This window comes from Lepisosteus oculatus, chromosome 3 (genome assembly GCF_040954835.1).
Source record: "Lepisosteus oculatus isolate fLepOcu1 chromosome 3, fLepOcu1.hap2, whole genome shotgun sequence".
NCBI classification, from domain to species: domain Eukaryota; kingdom Metazoa; phylum Chordata; class Actinopteri; order Semionotiformes; family Lepisosteidae; genus Lepisosteus; species Lepisosteus oculatus.
In genome coordinates, this window is record NC_090698.1 from 60,246,352 (window position 1) to 60,265,893 (window position 19,542).

At 36.5% G+C, this 19,542-nt stretch overlaps 1 protein-coding gene across 5 annotated transcripts in view; it reads right to left on the reverse strand.

The window, feature by feature from the left end:
- Nucleotides 1–4,298: 4,298 nt before the first annotated feature.
- LOC102687815 (TLE family member 1, transcriptional corepressor) overlaps nucleotides 4,299–19,542 on the reverse strand; it is a 47,810-nt gene continuing 32,566 nt past the window's right edge. For all 5 annotated transcript variants that reach the window (XM_015368477.2, XM_015368461.2, XM_015368453.2 and 2 more), the window contains 12 exons: nucleotides 18,862–18,978; nucleotides 18,364–18,417; nucleotides 17,148–17,300; nucleotides 16,139–16,280; nucleotides 12,682–12,872; nucleotides 11,574–11,650; nucleotides 10,721–10,970; nucleotides 9,483–9,730; nucleotides 8,243–8,390; nucleotides 6,799–6,949; nucleotides 6,586–6,662; nucleotides 4,299–5,595 (listed from right to left, as the gene is read on the reverse strand). In XM_015368477.2, the coding sequence (XP_015223963.1) occupies nucleotides 5,488–5,595; nucleotides 6,586–6,662; nucleotides 6,799–6,949; nucleotides 8,243–8,390; nucleotides 9,483–9,730; nucleotides 10,721–10,970; nucleotides 11,574–11,650; nucleotides 12,682–12,872; nucleotides 16,139–16,280; nucleotides 17,148–17,300; nucleotides 18,364–18,417; nucleotides 18,862–18,978 (1,716 nt within the window). In that variant the 3' untranslated portion in view covers nucleotides 4,299–5,487. The remainder of the gene's footprint in view (nucleotides 5,596–6,585; nucleotides 6,663–6,798; nucleotides 6,950–8,242; nucleotides 8,391–9,482; nucleotides 9,731–10,720; nucleotides 10,971–11,573; nucleotides 11,651–12,681; nucleotides 12,873–16,138; nucleotides 16,281–17,147; nucleotides 17,301–18,363; nucleotides 18,418–18,861; nucleotides 18,979–19,542) is intronic.

Sequence of the window (19,542 nt, forward strand, 5' to 3'; positions counted from 1 at the left end):
AGTTGCAAAACCTCTTAAAATTAGTCTAACTTAATATAAGTTTCTTAATGATCCAAATGAGTGTAATTAAATTTTGTAATTGTAAAACTGTTTCTTAAAGATCTTAACTGCTCTACATTAAATGAAAGTTGGAAGTGAAGTAAATGAACTGAAGGCTTCATTGAAAGATTATGACAAATAAAGGGCGCAATTAAGTGTTACTAAAACAAAGCATTTTACTAGATTTAAATGAATTAATGTTATAGCATATCACTTCATTATGATACCGCTTTGGGTGAAGCATAATGAATGTAAACGTTTGGCTTCATCATTTTCTTCTCAGATATAAAGTGCAGGCATTTTAATAACATTAAGATATTGAAAATAATACTGCAGTAATGAGAATTCATGATAATTCAGAGGCCAATATGTAATAATATCAGCTGAAAACACAGTAAGCAGCATTCCAGGAATGTTAGACCACCTCAAAAAATGTGGAGTTCATGTTTTATTGATTTAACATCCATTATCCACATACTGTTCAATCTGCTGTCACGGAAAAATGCACGATGAACTCCCCCTTATAGAAAAGCATACACCTCTCTGTACTTTATCCTTTAGTTTAGTCATACACATAATTAATTAATCACTAAGGATGAATGCACCAGTAGCTGTTTACACGAAAGCATATACCATTATGAGTTGCTGATTCAGTAATCCTACCAAACCACACATTCTTCTCACTTCAACTGCATATATAACCAAAGGTACATCAAAATGACATGGGCAATGAATTAAACTGTATGACAGCAGTTGTTTAACAAAACACTCACAGGTTAGGGAAATATTTTGTAATTTCCCCAAAATATACCCCAAAACTGCGCAAAACCTTTTACATTGACAGATCATTGCTATTTTAAATGTTTAAAAAATATTGGTTTCAAATACAGATTCAAAGCATTTTACCATGCTTGCCACAAAAAGATAGAAATTCAAAACAGATGAATAAAATATGTATTCACTGCAGTGTCATTAACTTTTATTTTTTAAATATGTATGGCACCCAATGTCTTGACTAGTTTCAATATTTGATCTTGGTACATTCAATCTTAAGAATATTATTAGAGAGCCCTAGGACAACAAAAAAGAATTCTAAGGGGATTAGTGCTGCTCTCAAATTTCTCTTGCTTAGAAATTATTTTTTAGAGACCAAGAAGCAAAGCAGAGTGAACGCTAGAAAAATGATCATAATTTATGGAAATCCAAAGTAGGAATAATTTCAAGCCTTTTAAATATTATTATTACATATTATTACATAAAGTACTTGTTTGCACGAATTAATTTCAAACAAAATTCAAACTATTGCAACTCATTAATCTTTTTTTTTCATTTTCCACATTGTACCATTCCTGTAGTTGCGCCCTTGAGCAAAGTACTTCACTCACATTGCTGAAGAACATGCCCTGATGAATAAATGGGTACTCTCCAGGTCGTCATTATAAATTAGAATTTGTTCTCAGTAAACTGATTAAATAAAAGATTAAATTCAATTAAATTAAATTACTAATGCAGCTTTATACAATAGAAAAAATCTTAATAGAACAGTTCCTTTGTAAGCATTTTTTTCCTTACTTGGTAAACAGTTATGAATCTTCAAATGCATGGCTCTCAAATACAAAGGCATGACTTCTCTGTATTTGTATGGATAGTAAAGGTTTGTATTAACCTATGCCACACTATAGCCTTTAGATCCTTGTGAGGCTCACTTGCGTTTTCTGGTTTTACAAAATCATCCTAAAGCTCTGGTAACAAACAATATAACAAGATTGCCTAAAAAAACCATAAAGTTACCGATGATTTTGAGTCGATTTTCTGTGGGTGCTCCAGTCCACAAACCGGCCCTGGTGTACGTGTGTACTTATGTATATTTAAATACATAAGTAATTTCTAGCACTATTAAAGGGAAAGGAAAACATTGCAAAATATGCCTACCATTTTATTCCAATTTTAACTACTGTATGAATAACAAGAAAGTACATGAATGTGTTAGCAAGCAGACCATATTCACGGTGATGGATATTAGTTTGAATCAATATTGGGAAAGCGCAATGATAAAAGAAAATTTTTCTTATTACGTTTATTTCTCACAATAAACACTTTACCTAGAGAATATTTTAGACCTTTCAGCCTTGACTCAAGGGCTTAAATTTCAACTTATGTCTCTTACATACAATGGCTGAGTTCCTGAATGAAGTGCAATAAGGCTACTGTTAAGTATAGTCTAGGCTAGCTGCCTGTGTTGTGAGTGGTAAGTGTATAGGTATACAGCATGACATTCAAACAGTTTTTAGTCCAGGTTGAGTTCAAATACAATGAACAGGACTTCATAAACACAGTACTGACGTTTTATTAAACAAACATACTGTACCAATTTACTGTGTAAATTAACTGTTGAAATTGACATTGGTCATCATTAAGCTTTATCAGCCAAGACTTTTCAGTAAAGACATAGACTTGTAACATGTAGCCACTGTTAGAAGTAATACAGTGTCACACTGTACAAGATTGTAGAGTCCTGCAGTCCTGTTCCATTCCTCCCATAGAGCCTCAGCAAGCAGGTTGTTCACCGTTCTCTGAACCCTAGATGAAAGCTACCCTTAAGCTCACCTCACAGATTTTCAATTGATCTTAAAGGGGACCTGCAGTCCCAATTTCTCAGGCCAGTTATTAAATCTCGATAGCAAAACAAATCGACTCTACCGCAAGATTTTACCATTATTAAAATAAGTGTGAAATTGATAACTTTCTGAAAGAACTGTATGGTGTTCATGTTGACATAAACCACTGGTCTCCCCAATGGCAAGATTGAGAGTTTGAGAAAATTGTGATGAAAAAGCAGCCCTTCCTGCTCACTAGTCATTGTAAACAAATGAATAACATGGTCTCTCAACGTTAATTAATGAGTGTATTTTATTTGTTTGGCAGGTTGCTCTTTGCAATACTTAAAAGTATATAAAAAACATGTTGCCTGTATGTGTTAGTTTATATGAAAATATTTATATGGCAGTAAAATTTGCTTTTTGAGCAATGAGCGCTCAACCGGAAGTACAATGCATACAATGCAAATGCAAGGAAAGAAGGAAAGCGAGAGGAGCATAGATGTCTGTTCGATGCTTTGTGTTTGTTTGTTTACTTTCATGCTGTGCTCCTGCTCTTATTCTGCTGTGTTCTATGTTGCTTTGCTGCCAAAATGAGACAACCTTGCGGTACTTTCTCGGCACAATATGAGATTTGGAACTGTGATGAAAAATCATGACGGAATTGTGTAGTCACTCCCTGCGATTCCTAGTCGTATAATTTGACACCCTCTAGGACAGAAAACGCAGCGAAATTCAGCAACTGCAGTCGTTAAATTTGACATGCTCTCAGACTAGAAGTCGTGTCGAGTCCTGTAGTGCGACACTGGCTCAAAGCACGTTTACAATGCAATAGGGCTGCTTTCACATCACCGGGCATTTTTTTGTGGTTCAGAACCACAGACAATCATGGCAATATGTTGCCACACATACATTGAAATTTAGTCTCTTTTGTGATGTAAATTTGAGGCTGTACACATTACAGTGCACTTGGGAGTTTCATTGTGGTTTGAAATGCACACAACATTCCCGATTCATTATAACCTACAAACTTAATGTTGCTTCTCCCCTTAATGACTGGCAAGCCGGACATCCACAGTGTAAATGTCACATTCTCGCCTTCTAAGAAATCATTTGTTATGCAAATAGAACAAAGACGTATCTTGTCACACTGGAATTTTGTTTTGTCACAATGAGTCTGAATGAGGGTCAACAAATGAAGTTGCAGGATTTGGTTGATGTAACATTGTGCAGCCAAGTTGCAACTAATCATCGTAAGTGTTCCGTTACGACTTGAATTTTAAGACACCTGCACATTTTGACCACTTCAATTGGTCCATTGTATGCAACTATTAGTTTATTGTTCCACATGTCTATGCAACACTTAGCACGGTAGCCTACATAATACCTTGATAAGTAAAGAATTCCTTCCTCTTGGTTTAGCATTCAATAGTTTAAATTACCTCATCCCAATCAATTGCCTCACTAATGAGTGATGTAACAAAGTCAATTCAGTGCATAGCATCATTAACAGTCATACTTGCTAAAAACATACATGCAGAGTGGTAAGATAATGATCAGTATATATTTTGACATATGGTTGTAATGTTTCCTTGTCATTTAATATTTTAATTAGCAGTCAATAACAGAAAAAAAACATGAATGATTACCTGAGCCAAGCAATTCATTTTTAAGGCAGTGTTTATTCAAGGATGGCCTTAGTTCAAACTTGACTAAGCAGCAGTAATTCAAAAATGGTATTACTTGTTCAGGATATCATGAAGTGCAGATCTCTAAATTATGAAGTAACCACCAATGAAAATAAAGTTTGTCATTTCTGTGCTACTGAAACCTCTTTAATTTAAAGTCCAGTAAATTATCACAACTATAACATCAACAAATGCCAAGACCTCAGTAAAACTAGAGAAGACCACCTATTTATTCCTGAAAATTCAAAACATTACAGGGTTTGTTTTGTTCTATAGAAATCAGTAGCTATATATGCAGGCAAATGGGTTGCTTATGCCCATTTAAGAAATAAAATGGGCATGTGTCCTGCATTTGACAGTAGATTTTAAATAGTTTAAATATGCATTTGCATACCTGAGATTTGTTGTTATACGGAAACAAAATGTGAAATATTTCATGAAACAATCACTTCAATTACATTTATGAATTGTCTGGATTAAGCCCAGTTATTATACAGCTCTTTGACATTTATAATGCAGAGATTTTTCTTAAAAGAACAAAATCATCCATAAAATGAGAAGTTTCATTTTGTTAGGAAAAAAAACATTTATTGTGTAGATGAAACCATCAAATTATATTAGATAGAATTTAGATGAAGTGTTATCTTTGCTATGTTATTTTATATAAAAAGACATACCAAACATTTCTGTTACTAAAGCCTTTACTGTAATAAACCAAATATTTACAGTTTGTACAAATTCTTGACCTAAAACAAAAATACAAAAACGTATCACAAGATGCCAAAAGAGGAACAAGTTCTTCTGAAACGCCACTGTCGTACATTTAGAAGAATTAATGGTTGTTGAAAGAGGCAATGCCACACAGTCAGGCAATAAAGCTAGTTGAGGTCACAAAGGTGTATGACATTCTTCTGAAGACCGAGGGTCTAGTAAAACAAGTCCAAATCCCAGTTTTCCAAGTATTTCTCAGGAGTTCCTGTAGTCCACCCAGTTCACCTGTCACTTTACACATTCAGGTAAAATGTCAGCGTGCTTCAGGATTGTAATCTCAAATCACAGGGAGAAGTTAAAACATCCAGAAAATCTGGTGAGTGTTATACTCTTAGGAACATTGAGGCTTTGGCCCTCTTCAGATGTATAAGGTACAAAAACGCCTTTGGTATTCAGTAGATAACTTCATAAACTGTGGCCTTCTTGTCCCCAGAGCCTGTGACAATATATTTATCATCCACAGAGATGTCACAGCTAAGTACTGAGGAGGACTCCTTAGACTAGGAGAGAGAGAGAGAGAGAGAGAGAGAGAGAGAACAGAGATATGTAGTGAATAAAGAGTATTTTTTTTAAATGGTCAAGTAAAATATTACTAGTTAGCACATTGACTCAATAGTGGTTTAGTTTATACTTGACAGTAGACCCTACAGAATGTATCATTCTTATTACGTTTCAGAATTCTCAGCTTTATTCTGAGACCTGCATCCTTCTCTTATTTTAGAACCTTAAACTTTCCCCATCAGCTGGTAATCCACCTCTTCTTTAGTCACTGATCGACAGTTACAGTATGCAATGCAGCCAATCTATAGCATAAGTCTTTATAGCAATAAGCAAAAAAGTTGATAAAAATACTCCAAAACGGTTCTAAATGTTTATGAGTTGTCTTTAAAGCTGTAATATAAATTAAAGCTGCTTACTTTCACTTAGCAACATAAAGTGTTATCTTTTGAAGTCTGTTACAAGTATTATTTATGTGCTCTACTTTAGATGTCTGTGACAGACTTTATGATGCAACAGGAGCCCAAATAAAATTTGGATAGTCCATTGCTTTGATCTGAGAGGTCTCCAACCCTTCTACTAGAAAGCCCATTTCCAGCAGGTTTTATAGGTAGTATATTAAAGCCAGCAATTTTGAAAATCCACATTTACACTGTGAACAGTGAAACAAAGAATTTTTTAAAAAGATCATTTGGGATACTGCATTTCAAAACTTAAGTTATTGATCAATTAACCAACTTATAGGGGTTTCTAATCTTAAAAAAAACAGGTGATTCAAGGTGAGCCATAAGCCTAACTGCAATAGTGTGCAATAGGACAGCTTCAAGCTTTGGAGGCTCTTTATCGACATTACTGACTTTCACTGCTGCAATGTTTTACTTATTGTCTCAACAAGAAAAAAAAAGTAACATTTCATTAGTTAAATAGTAAAACTGCAAAACAAACCTAATACATAATAAAACAAATTAAAAATAAAGATAATTCAACTGTACTTGGAATATGCTGGCTCCATAGGGCGTCCTCCAGGCATTCAGGAGATTATCTTTTCCAGTGCTCACAAACCACTTGCCTAGTAATACAAGAGAACTTCATTGTAACAAAACTTATTTGAATTTGTAAAGATTGTTCATTCCATCATTTTTCCCCCCCAAGTACACAACCTATAAAAAGTTTAAGATAATGATTACTGTCTTGCAGGTTCTTACCACAATAGGCAAACTGTAGAGAGAGCACACAGCTTTCATGAAGGTGTAGCTGGTATTTGTCTGGTTTGTTTACATGTAGGACCTCAACATTGCTGCTCTCCATTCCTACTGCCAACCACTCTCCGGTGGGACAGTAACCAAGGGAAAAGATCTGGAATTACACAGGAAAGGTCACTAATTTCAAATCCATATATATCATCACAAACTGCAGAATGTCTTACATTACTACAGTAAAGCGCTGGCAGTATACCTGTAGTACAGCAGAAGGGACCTTGTATACAACATTTTTGGGAGACAGATAATTCACCCTTTCAGATTCTGGAAAAGTCCTTTGCATTCTTATTAGCCTACATTCAGTGACTAATCATTTGGTTAGGAAACTAAGTCAGTTGAAGCCATCCCTGAACCACATGATGTCAAGGCAAAGAGGTGTAGAACATTTTCTGGTCTTGTGGTTTTCATAAAGTGCAGCCGACCACTAAGTGACGTGGCTTAAAGCTTCAATGCCGTTGTAGGTGATACCACTTCTTTCAAGAACTGTATAGATGAGATACTTGGATCAATTAGCAACTAGAAAACAAACAGGTTAAGTGGGCTGTATGCCTTCCTGTTTTTTGTAACCTTTTTATGCTTTGGGACAAAGACATTCATGCTGATTCCACACCAAGCCGATTGTTACTGTCTTTTGATGTGTTTCTTTATTTCCATTTTTAAAAATCGATTTTATCGGGTTTCATGGTACATGATGTAAAGCCTGGAATACCTTCTGCAGTGCCATTTAAACTACTTCACTTTTCACAAGTAGCTAAGTGACCCAGCTATACAAGATTGTCAACATAAAACTGCAGCTCTAATTAATTAATAGATTAGTCACTGGTGCTGGTTTGGATGAATTACAAGAGATTATATTTTGATACATTCCCTTGAACACTTTCTGAAACCAGTTTCTAACAACTTACTCTCTTCTGCATTTACTTTTACAGTAGTCAGAACTTTGAATTGAAGTGAGTTTCTAGCGGTTTAATTGGTTATACATCTATTTAAGTGTACCATTTGTTGGAAAAATACATTTGAATGCATTTTTAATGTAAGGTAATGACTTGCAAATTATATACAGTATGCTTACAATAAGTACAACATTTTTTGTGTCTTATGTAAAACATGGAATGCTCCCAACTGACGTCTTGAATCATTTTTAACTGTGCGTATGGATAATTTACAATTAAAAAAAAGATGTTTTTCAGCTCAGGAAAGTAGCATAACATTTGTTGTATTTATAATGTGAGAACAATGGGAAAGACTAAATCTAAAACTGAGCTTTTCAAAAAAATAAAAACAACAGTCTAATAAGACACAAAGATAAATACTTAAACGTTTCAGGGAAAGGGTTTTACTTATCAGAACATTGCTCTGACTTAATACTGGTCTGTATTCTCCAGCTCACCTGTGAAGTGAAATCGTGCTGCTGTAGCTGTCTGCCTTCTCTCAGGTCCCAGGACCTCACTGTGTTGTCCAGGCCTCCCGTCCACAGCTTGGTGCCGTCATTGGAAATATCAATACAGCTGGCTCCATCCGTGTGGCCCTGGAATTGCCTGATAAAATAAATAAGAGATGAATAAAGATTTCCTGACCAAGCCGAAAGCAAACACAATAATGTTGTTAGTTTTGGACCCCATATAAACGCATCTTTTTATTTTTTTTTCCAATGTCTAGTGAAGCATTTGGATAAACAAATTTTGGTGTAACGTGAAGTCTGCTTATATTATGTAAACATTTCCCAGGTGGAAAGAAAGCAAACCAGGATGCAGCTGGCAAAATAAAACATCTCACTGATTCCAGCTAATACGGGTTTGTTTTAAAGTTATTGTTTGTAAACCTCAAGGTTCAACATTAAAACCCTTCAAGATCTCTGATTAATTAACAACAAGGATGATCATCTTTGGATAGGATGAGAAATCTAAAAATAGTCTTTCGGCATGCATCAGGATGATAAACACCTTTAATCCTTCAACAATTTAGTTAAGTACCTCCTCCTCCCAAACACACACCTCCTTTGTCTCTACCAGTTTTTTTCACAACACACTGAGATCTTGCAGTTCAACCCACACATACACACAATATGAATATCACCCTATCTCACTGATTACTCAGTTTCCGTTTCAACCCACCCATGCTAATTTATGGAGCACTGGAGAATTCAGATCCATCCAAGTCGCCTCTCCCCCCTCGGGGCTTGTGTATAGCATAGGCACAACGAGATGAGATTCAAACTCATGACATTTGCTCCCTCAGCACTAGGAAGCAAGATGCCAATTTCTCACTCCTGTAGATCTCCAGCTGAGGTTGGCAACTCGTTACAACTGGGACTCTTAACTGGAGACTGTCTCAGACACTCGGCTCATCAGACAAATTGCTACTTGAGCTGAATATTCCACTGGAGACCAATCATTTCGTCTTTATATAATTAACAATTTAATTTGCTAATCCTTGGGTTGAGATTTCCAGATTGTTAAAATAAATTAGTAATTTTAACGCTATTCAGCAGGTAATAAAACAAGAGTTGTTAAAATTAATAAGCATCCTAGAAATAATTCAGAATACTGAATAGAGCTGGAATTGCATATAACAAATGACGATATGTGTTTCTGAGGGATATCTATGTATTCTGAGAGAGCAGGCCTCACCTGACCAGAGTCTGGTTGTGCAGGTCCCACACTGCGATGTTGCCATCACTGCAGCAGGAGAAGCAGACCTTCGAGTCAGGACTGATGGCCAGTGCGTAGCAGGCGGGAGCCGAGGACGTCAGCTCGGCCTTAATGCGCGGGGTAGGAGCTGCCAGATCCCAGATCGATAATGTACTGGCCTCCCCACCAACAATCAGGGTGCAGCCATCTGGCAATAATTTACAGGAGCGGATGTAGTTGTCCCTGTTCTGCATGGTAACCCCCCAAAAGGAAAAAAGAAAATATAAAATAGGGGACAACGAGATACTGAGGGGGGCATATACAGAAATCTCACTATGAGAAACTCGTCTAGTGCTCCATTTCCTGGAGAATTCTTTCTAGCCTGAAATCATCCATCCCCATCATTGCCAGTAATACTGGAAATATACACGTACTGTATAAAAACTACCAGAACAGGGGTAGATTTATATTTTGGATATGAAAAAAAGAATGGCATTTAAATAGGCTTTTTCAAAAAGCATGCAATGTGGCACTGCATTTGTTATGAACCTGCTAAGACAGGTCAATTGTTACTAGCTATCTGGAGCATTGCTCTAAAGAGCAGATACTTGAACTAAAGTTCTCAAAATTTTGAAAACCACTATTTCTAGGCAGAAAATTCTGCTTCTTCCCAAGATTGTCCTAAAATTTCCATCCATATGATCTTTACAGAGCAAGCTTTCTTGTGCTGTTGTACTTGCCTGTATTAATGGAGAGCTACAATTAATAAAGATAACAAAAGTTTAAGTGCATTTTACAATACAATGCAGCAAACAGGCTAAGGATTATAAAGGACAAGCTCTAATCACAAATAACAGTCTGAGATAAAACCATTCTGGTATACCACTAAGACTCGGCAAGGACACTAAGCAATACTATCTAGAGAGATTTACATCTCTAGGAGTATTCATAGTGACAGATGCCAACACTGCTATATGGCATTTTAAATTTAACCCCGGAAAGTCAATCAGAAGAAAACTATTTCTACAATGCCTATTTTTATTACAAACATACCCACATAAAGACAGCAAAGTGAGAATGGTTCAGAAGGCAGCCATTTGTGCTGACAAAGGAAATGGCCTTCAGTCGCACTTCCTTTTTTTTGAGTGATGTGCTGTACCACCCAGGCTGTGATTGCCGTTTCCTGGTTAAGTCTTCACAGAGTGACTGGCCCAGAACAGAAGGTCCCTTTCACTTACCAAACAGTCCAGCTGAGACACTGGGCTCTTGTTGCCCGGCTGGCTGATGTCCCAGACCTTCACACAGCCCTTGCCGCCGGTGTACACGTGTCTGGTGGGGTTGCTGATGGTAACGGCGCACACCACCTCTCCGTGACTCAGGGTGTTGATCTGTCGGGCATGCCGCGGGATCCCTGGGCCAATCAGAGCGTCGGGAGGGAAGGGGACGGGCTGCATCTGGCCGTCAGCAGTGACGTGGAAGGAGTATGCACTGAGGAAAATGTCCGTTAGGAATATGAGCTACAGAGGTCAGTTACGCAAGAGATTTTCTTTTCTACATTTTCCTTTTAAAACTTCACCTAAGCAAAAAAAAGGCGTTTTGTTTCTTCAGCAGTTCAATTAGTACAAAACCAAGAGATAAAAAGTAAACAGGCAAACAAAGCTACCCAGAGAAGACATGCTACATGCATGTCCACAGGCTCAACAAAAGCATTTATGTTCAAGATGTAGGAATCATAGCTTTCTACCTCTTCAAATGTAGTAGCAATATTTGATAATCATGAGAAAAAATTTAGAAGAAGGCCTTTTTTCCTTCAGCTCAATACAAAAAAAGTGCTTAAATTATTAGAAAACCCATGTATGAAGGATACTTGGCATTTAGCTGCTCTAGATTTAACTTTTACACTGTACCAGATCCGGTTTGTTTTAATATCCTGGACAAACCCAGACATCATTGAGATGGGTCACAATCAATGTGGAAAGCCCGGATATACAGGTGCTTAACCTGCAGGTCTTCATTAAACCACAGTACAGTTGTAAACAAAGACCTAAAAATATAGCCGCTGTTTGTTTTGTGATAACGAAGATGACTTACGGTTTTCCTCCAGGGATTCCTGCCAAATTTGGAGGCATTCCTGGTACTCGCATAGGAGGATGTGGGTCAAACCCAACCTAAAATCAAAACAAAAGCTAGGTTATGACATGTACAATATCCCTGTTTTAAACAGCTAATAGGAAATAGTGTGGACTATTATTTTTTTTCCTTTTGTGCATGTATTTTTTAAGCCAAGTAAAATAAAGTGGGAAATAATTCTTTGTGTAAAGCTTTTATCCTACTTAGTCATTTCCAGTGATGAATAATTCATGTATTCTAAAACTAACATGCTATGGGCAAAACTGTAATTTTACACGTCATATTTAAATATGGAAGTTTCTCAAATGTGTTTTTTTGTTGTTGCTGTTGTTAAGGAAACCAGTTTAACATGCAAAATAAAATTGTACAAGTTACAAATCTGCAACATGGAAAATTAGGTATCCCAAACCTTATACGTTGCTTAAATTTAGAGGAGTTGATGTTTCCAGTTTTTAGACACTTAATAAAAATCTACTAGATGATTCTGGTTGACATAAAAATGACTTGGTATATTGAATACTGTTCAATTGCAAATCATTTTCAATTAGTGCATTAATATATTTCATAGACAAACTACAAAAATGAATAAATGAAGAAAAAATTAGCTAGGGTAAACTAGAACCCATATTATTTCTTGCTGTTAATCATAAAGGTATTTGTTCTTCCAACAGGAGTTAAGGGTACATTTAAATATTTTTCTAGTTTGCATAATGTAACAAAACCTTTAAATTATCTGCATCATTTCTAGATGTATCTCATAAAAATATCTGTATTGTAGGTGGCTATTCTTTACAGTGTGATATGCATGTATGTATTACTGTATACCGCTGAGCTCTAGAAAAATGTTCACTATTGTTTCATCTTTACTTTTGCCACTATAGTCTATAGCAGAACTATGGCAGTGAATCACCTTTTATCAAACTAACGTGTAAAAAAAAGAAGTGATGCTGTTGCAGGAAAAGAAAAAAAGATTTATAAATCGGAAGCAGCTTAATACTAAAATGGCGTATATATTAAGTGCACAAGAACGTTGTTGCGACACAGACATTCTCCTGACAAAGTGATTTACCATGGGGGAACGTCCATAGGCCACAACCGCAGCAGCAGCTGCAGCAGCGCTCATCTGAGGTGACATGTTGTGGAGGCTGGCATAAGCAGCTCCGGGACTGGTCAGCTCCCCATTCATCCCAGAATGGGGCATCATCCCAAAGGGGCCCGGATAAGGACCTGGCACTGCCAGGGGAGTTCGCAGACCAGCAGCTGAAAGCAATTCAAAACAAATGACGAACATATTAACAAAACACAAAAGCTCCATGGTCTACAAGACAGGTTCATGGGTGTGTATACAAGGCACTGTGCCAAACCCTGGGGTATAAAGATAGAACTGCACCATAAGAGGAGTGTTGACTTACGTGCATAATGCACAGTACTACTGTGGTATTTAGAAAAGTGGCTAAATGGATTATATTTGCACAACCATAATGCTTAAAACTCAGAAGTATAACAAGGCATTAAGTTAAGTATTAAAGATGTAACGTAAATGTACCATAGCAAACAAGAGAAAATGTGTATCCATTTTAAAATGGTACCTTTAAAGTTTTTCCTTGAATTTAAAGAAAAGAGCTATACTGTCACAACAGGAAAAATGGAATTTGTTACTTTAAAGCTATCCAGGTCCCTCAATACTAAGCTCACAATTGTATAAAGAAAATCTGTATCATATTTGAAGTGTCTTAATGTACTACATAGCATTTTTTGTAACATTTATATTTACTAAACATATACAGCCTTAACGCGGCAGTTCAAAAATAACTACAGCCTCTAGGTGTTGATTTAGGGCTTACAATGCCTTTTTTCACCATGTTAATATTACAAAATATATGCAAGACTGTAAGTGTGTTGGATCAGGCCCCTAAGCTTGCTATCATTCTGTGCATATGTAGTAAACAGCGCTTGTATTCATGTGCACTGTCAGATGTCCTCTTAGGCATTATTTCCTGTATCTTATTAAAAACAGGAAATGAACTGTGAAAATCGACTTTGAGCTCAAAGTTGGGATTGGACAATCACTCAGATACGGATTATCTCTTGGTAGATTTCAATATTACATAATTAAACTCAGCATAATTAGTGGTATAAACTGTCCTCCGTTTTTTTTATTAAACAACCAGAGGTAGGAGGTAAAATTAGTGCATACAAATCTAATACTTAAGCTCTACAGAAAAAAAAAACAGATTCAAATATATTCTAAATTCTTTCCAAAAAAAATAAATTCTAACTGGATGCTTTAATAATATTTGCAGCCATTCCTCTGACACAATAGCCAACGGATAGTCTAGGAAGGCACAGAATAGGCAGTAATTACAACTTGAATGACAATTCCATGCAGGATAGGAGTGTGGTCTACTGTAGTGGCTCTTAACCGTGGTCCAGGATGAACCCTTTGTCATTCATATATTGTTCCAAAGGAGCTCTTACTAATTGATTGATTTAACTGAATTCTTGCTTTATGAGATCTGTTAACCTGCAGGCTTTGGTTTCCAAAATCCCTTGCTGTTAATGTGTGCGCCAGATTTCTTTTACACAAGTCCATCCAATCTCTCCAGAATTTGCCTAAGTGGTTGCTGTATTTCTTCATCTCTCAATAAGGGACCAATTAAACTTATATAGAGGCAAATGGGTATAACTATCAAACTAGCAAACCATTCCAACATTCAGGGCTCTGTAGAGGTCTTCTTACATTCCACACGCCTGTATAGACAGGTGAGTTCCATAAATTACATCATGATTGATACCTTGGGCATCAATACCTATCCCAATGTAAGTGGGGAGTATGCCTATATCAATAAATGTACTATATCGGATTATACATTTCACCTGTAGTAGAACAATATACCCTAAATATTACATTTTTTATTTTTTACTGAATAACTCACAAACGTCCATATCATATTATCACAATATACATCATTTTCAAATATCAAAGTACAGAGAAAAGCTGCAACATAAGGAAGGATGTCCTTTTGATACATTTGGAAATGGTTAGCATTCAGATTTTCTCCCTTGAGAATAAATAAATTGCAAATCGAGAGAAACTCTCTCTCATTGACAAACGTCCCAATAAGAGTCTGAAGTAAACCTTGTAAACATGCGCACCTAAAAACATTCCTTATCTTAAGTGGAAAATTCTTCATGACTGAAATTTCCTCTCCAAGCTCATTGGTTTACCACAAGTCCACTCAAGAACACCATTGTAAGCTAAGTGGCTGTTAACATGGGACATAAAATCGCCAAACACATATATAGAAATAGTCACACATTATCTCAGGAGAAGCCAAACACTGGCTGCACATTGAGATTTAATTATCTTAATCATTCAGTGATGGTGATTATAAAATTACATTGATAAAAACTCTCAGTATTAATTTGTGAATTAACATGGAGGACTGGCAGTTATATCCCAAGTGATCTCAGACTAGAAAGTTCTGTTGAGATTAGAAAGTGTTACCTAACTACATTTACTTATTGATGTAGTACTGATGACAATTTAAAATGAACAATTCTTGTCATGAGAGTTTTGATTCATGACCACTGAGATGCTCAAATCTGGTCCTGGGGAGCCAGTCTGGGTTGTGGATCATTTTAAATCTTCCAATCTGAAATTTGGACCACATAAGGAGGTGAATGCGTACAAATTTCAAAGGCAATTCAAAGATTAAATTAAATCTACTAATTTAGATAAAGAAAATGCCAACAGCCTGAGCTCGTAGGAACTACAGCTTGCGTTTGCTAATTTAAGTGAACCAATTGACCTACTAAATTGATCAAAACTGTTCTTGGTCTTTACAAACTGATGAGTTTAAGGTTGTCTTTAATATTTGTTCGATTTTGGCTCTGTTTATGGCAAGGACAGGAACGGCCGACCCGAGTACAGACAGACTGATTTTTGTAAACCAGTGCAGTTCAATTCTAATTTTAGACAGGTGTGTCTGCAATATTTCATTCCAGCTGAGCTCCTAATGACCTTAATTATTCTTGACTAAACTTGATCTATACATCAACTTTTGGGTCTTCTGGTGCTGCAAGACTTCAACATACAGCTTTTGAACAACTAGTAAGTCTTCTGTCCAGACAAAACTTTCCAACCCAACAACCCAGCACGGTGCCCAGGGACAAGGTGCTGTAGGATGTGCTGTCCTTCGGATACTAAACCAATGTAGTTATTATTTGGTTAGTAAAGGTCCCCAGGCACTCTCTGTGAGAGCAGAGATTTTACCTGTGGGTAAGTTCAGTTCTGACTGAAGTCCACTTTGGAACTGTAGAATTTCTATATTTCTGTCTTAAATTTGTAATTTTCCTTCTCCTCTGCTGTGTAGTGGGTTTTCTGGCACACAATGGCAGTCATGCAGGTAGGTGCTGCACTTACGTGGGTCCACTCCCATATAAGAAGCTCTCTAGGATCATTAATTAAATGGTGAAAATACCATCACTGTGTACAACATATTGAAAAGCACTTTATGGCTTACCAGATTGGTTGGCCAGTTCCATAGAGGGAGGCTTGGAAAGACTGGGTCGCAGGCCAGGGGTGGCACTGGTTCCTGGAGTTGGCATGTCTGCACGAGGAGTTGGTGTACTGGATTTCAGCACAGGTGTGCTGGCCTTTTCGTGCTGTTATCATTGAACAAGTAAAAATAGTTGGTCTTTATCCATATTATACAATTCATCATATCAGCAGCTTGGCTGCTGGGCACAGGACACAATAAATACTGCCAAATCCTCACAAAACCACACATTGCTAATAGCATTAACTTGAAGGTTTAGGGAGAAAAAAGGCAGCTATTTGTTTTATTGCTAAACTTCTAACAAGGACAAAATAGTAATGTAATAATGTAATTACCATGCATCTAAATCTTAAAAGTATTCTTATTCCACTTGATTGCAACTTTCAAAGGGTTAGTGTCCAAAGCACATTTAAAAATGGAGAAATGTTTATTCCTGTTGGTCACACTAAAAAATGACATTGGAAATTGTGCTCTTAAATCTGAAATCATTAAATAAATATCCATATATGATTTAATGTTGATTTTCAAGTATATATCACATGTAAACTTCTTTCCCTCAAACAGTAAAGTAGGAAATAATTGCCGGATTTCTCCAACATCGCATGACTTTCCATTTAAATGCATAGCTGATGCAATGCGCAAGTTATTACAAACAGATTAAAGAATGATCTTAAAACAAATAGTAGACAATACAAATGTGAAATGTGACACTATTTCAAATGCAAAAATCCCCCAATGCTCCAGTAATTTGCTGTCAAGCTAATTTTTCATCACATTGGTATTAAGTTAAGATTGAGAAATGGAAGAGATATCAAGACCTGAAGCCTTTATTATGGGTGCATGTATAGTATAACATGTATGTACCCCGAGCCATGAACCAGACCAATGACCTGGACCACCATATGACCAATGAGCAGGAGCTGCAAAGCTCTCAGATCCCACTGCAGAGTCCGATGGACTTGTCACTACGTACCATGCTCATCTCTTTAGACTTAAGAGAAGAGGAACTGCCAGAGGATGCAGTAGAGGCTGGGCTACTGGAGGCATCTTTCTTCAGCAGGCGATTTTTTTCTAATCCATTCTCGCGCGGGGAGTGAGCAGGAGTGCCACGTGGCGAAGCAGGGTCCTAGAGGGACAAAAGTGTAAAAAAAGTGTAAAAAAAGTGTAACCACGCCCACACATAGGGGAAATTTCACTTCCAACAGTTCAGCTTGACCCAAACAAAAATGTTTATAGACTTTTGAAAACATTTCCAGTGGTAAACTACTGGACATAAGCCCTTTCCACCTTGCTTTTCCAACCATAATTTTGTTTTCAAGTCACCAATTACTACAGAAACAGATGTAAAGAACATTTGTATTTAGAGAAGTTGAAACAATTCAAATACTTCTGCAAACTGTCAATATAGCTGTTATTTCACATATACACAAACTCTTTGCAAAAAGGTATAGACTTTCACATTTTTCAGAGTTCATTTAGGGCAAAGCTCAGTGAAGTGCTTAAGGTTTAATCAGTGTTCAAATTAGTTATGGTACATCTAAGCAGCAATGAATTTCCCAGTAAACCTCATCTATTTTACATCTAACCATCTGCAAAAACTTTTATGGGCATTACATTCTGTAAATGGGTTTCTTTTAAAATAAATCATACATTACAATATTTAGCTTTTGTTACTTTCCATTTCAATTAAAAATTATTCTCAAAAAACCTATGTTAAGACAGCTGTTAAAATAAACCAGATGACATAATAAATTTTAATGCAACTTTGGAATAAGAGCCAAACTGACGTTTTTGACAAAAACAATTACCAAACAAAGCAGTCACTGTGATGACTTTATGGTTTCCTTAGCACTGACAGGTCATGAGTTCACATTCCCAATTCAGCTACCAGACTGGTGAAGCAGGAGTGAAGCAGGAGATTTAACAGCAACCCACACTGATGCCCCCTATCTCAGAGGTCACTTTCCTCTCATACAGGGCAATTCTCTATGTTCTAAAGGGGCAAGTGTTAGAGTAAATTAACAATTTTTGCTGCCAGTAGCAAAGCCTGGCTGCTAACCAGGAGCTGGCAGTGAAAGGTGTTTAAATACCAAACTCAAGTGCCCCAGAGGGGATCTCATGTTGAAGGAAAAGCATAACAGTCTTCTATGCAAAGTTAGAAAAAAATCCTCTAAAATCAAGCAACAAACCTCATTGGAAACATCAACTACCAAGTTGTCATCACTTTTGTCTCCATCACTGTCCTGTAAATAGAGGATTTTGTTATGCACAGACGAGCCAGCAACACTAATAGTTGGCAAAGCTTTACTATCTGTAGTGCTTTATAGCACTTAAAGCTAAATAAAGTCCTTTTTGTCAGTACATCTATATCAAGATCATCATCAGTATTTTACTACATTGCAATGTAATATTTACAATTCAAATATTTTAAATGTTACAGTAACTATAAACTATGAATGTGATTGTATTTGAGATCCAAAACTTTACTAAACCTTTTTTTATCTTGGAAAACATTGCATTCGACGCACTGCTATGTATTTTATAACATGCCTTGGCACTACACACAGCTGATAAAATGTCAGTTAAAAAACAGTAACACACAAAATGATCTTTTTTTAGTAAGTTGTTAAATGAACTGAGCTTTTTGGAAACAGTATATTTTATATTGAAAATTACTCATTTCTTACGTAATGGCTGGAATCCTTGTCTTCAACTTTCCTTTTCTTCATATCATTAGAAAACTCTGGTCCATTTCGACGTTTGTCTGAGCCCCGCAGGCTCTCGGGAACCAGCAAGGAGTTACTCTAGAAGAGAAGATAAAGGTCAGTGTTGTTTGAAAACAATTTGTACATTAACTTTCTTTTTTTAAAAAGGATGCAATAAGCTTCAGCGAAACACGACACCAACATTTCTTTTCATTCCCCTATAATTCAGCCCATCATCAGGCCTAGCCTTTCATTCCTCTATAATTCAACCCATCATCAAAGACTTCAAAGAGAAACACTGATAGCACTCCATGCATTTTAATCAGGGGGTCTGTGTTATTCACTGTGAAGCCAACAGGGTTCAAAGTCCATCATCAGTCACCATTCACTTGTCTTCTATTCAAACAATCAATGCGCTTGGGGAACAACAGATTTCATACAATATTCATGAACATTCTTTGCATAGTTTTGCCATATTCTTCATGTAAGGATTTTTATTATACTATAAGCATATAAATTCAAACCTCCGAACACCACAACACGAAGGATTTTAATTATGAGATGATTTTTAATAGCATAAAACACAATTATTAATGGGAGGTAAGACACATTATAAAGTGCTGTGGCAAACAAAAGCGATTTTTTTCCTCATTGGAACTGTAT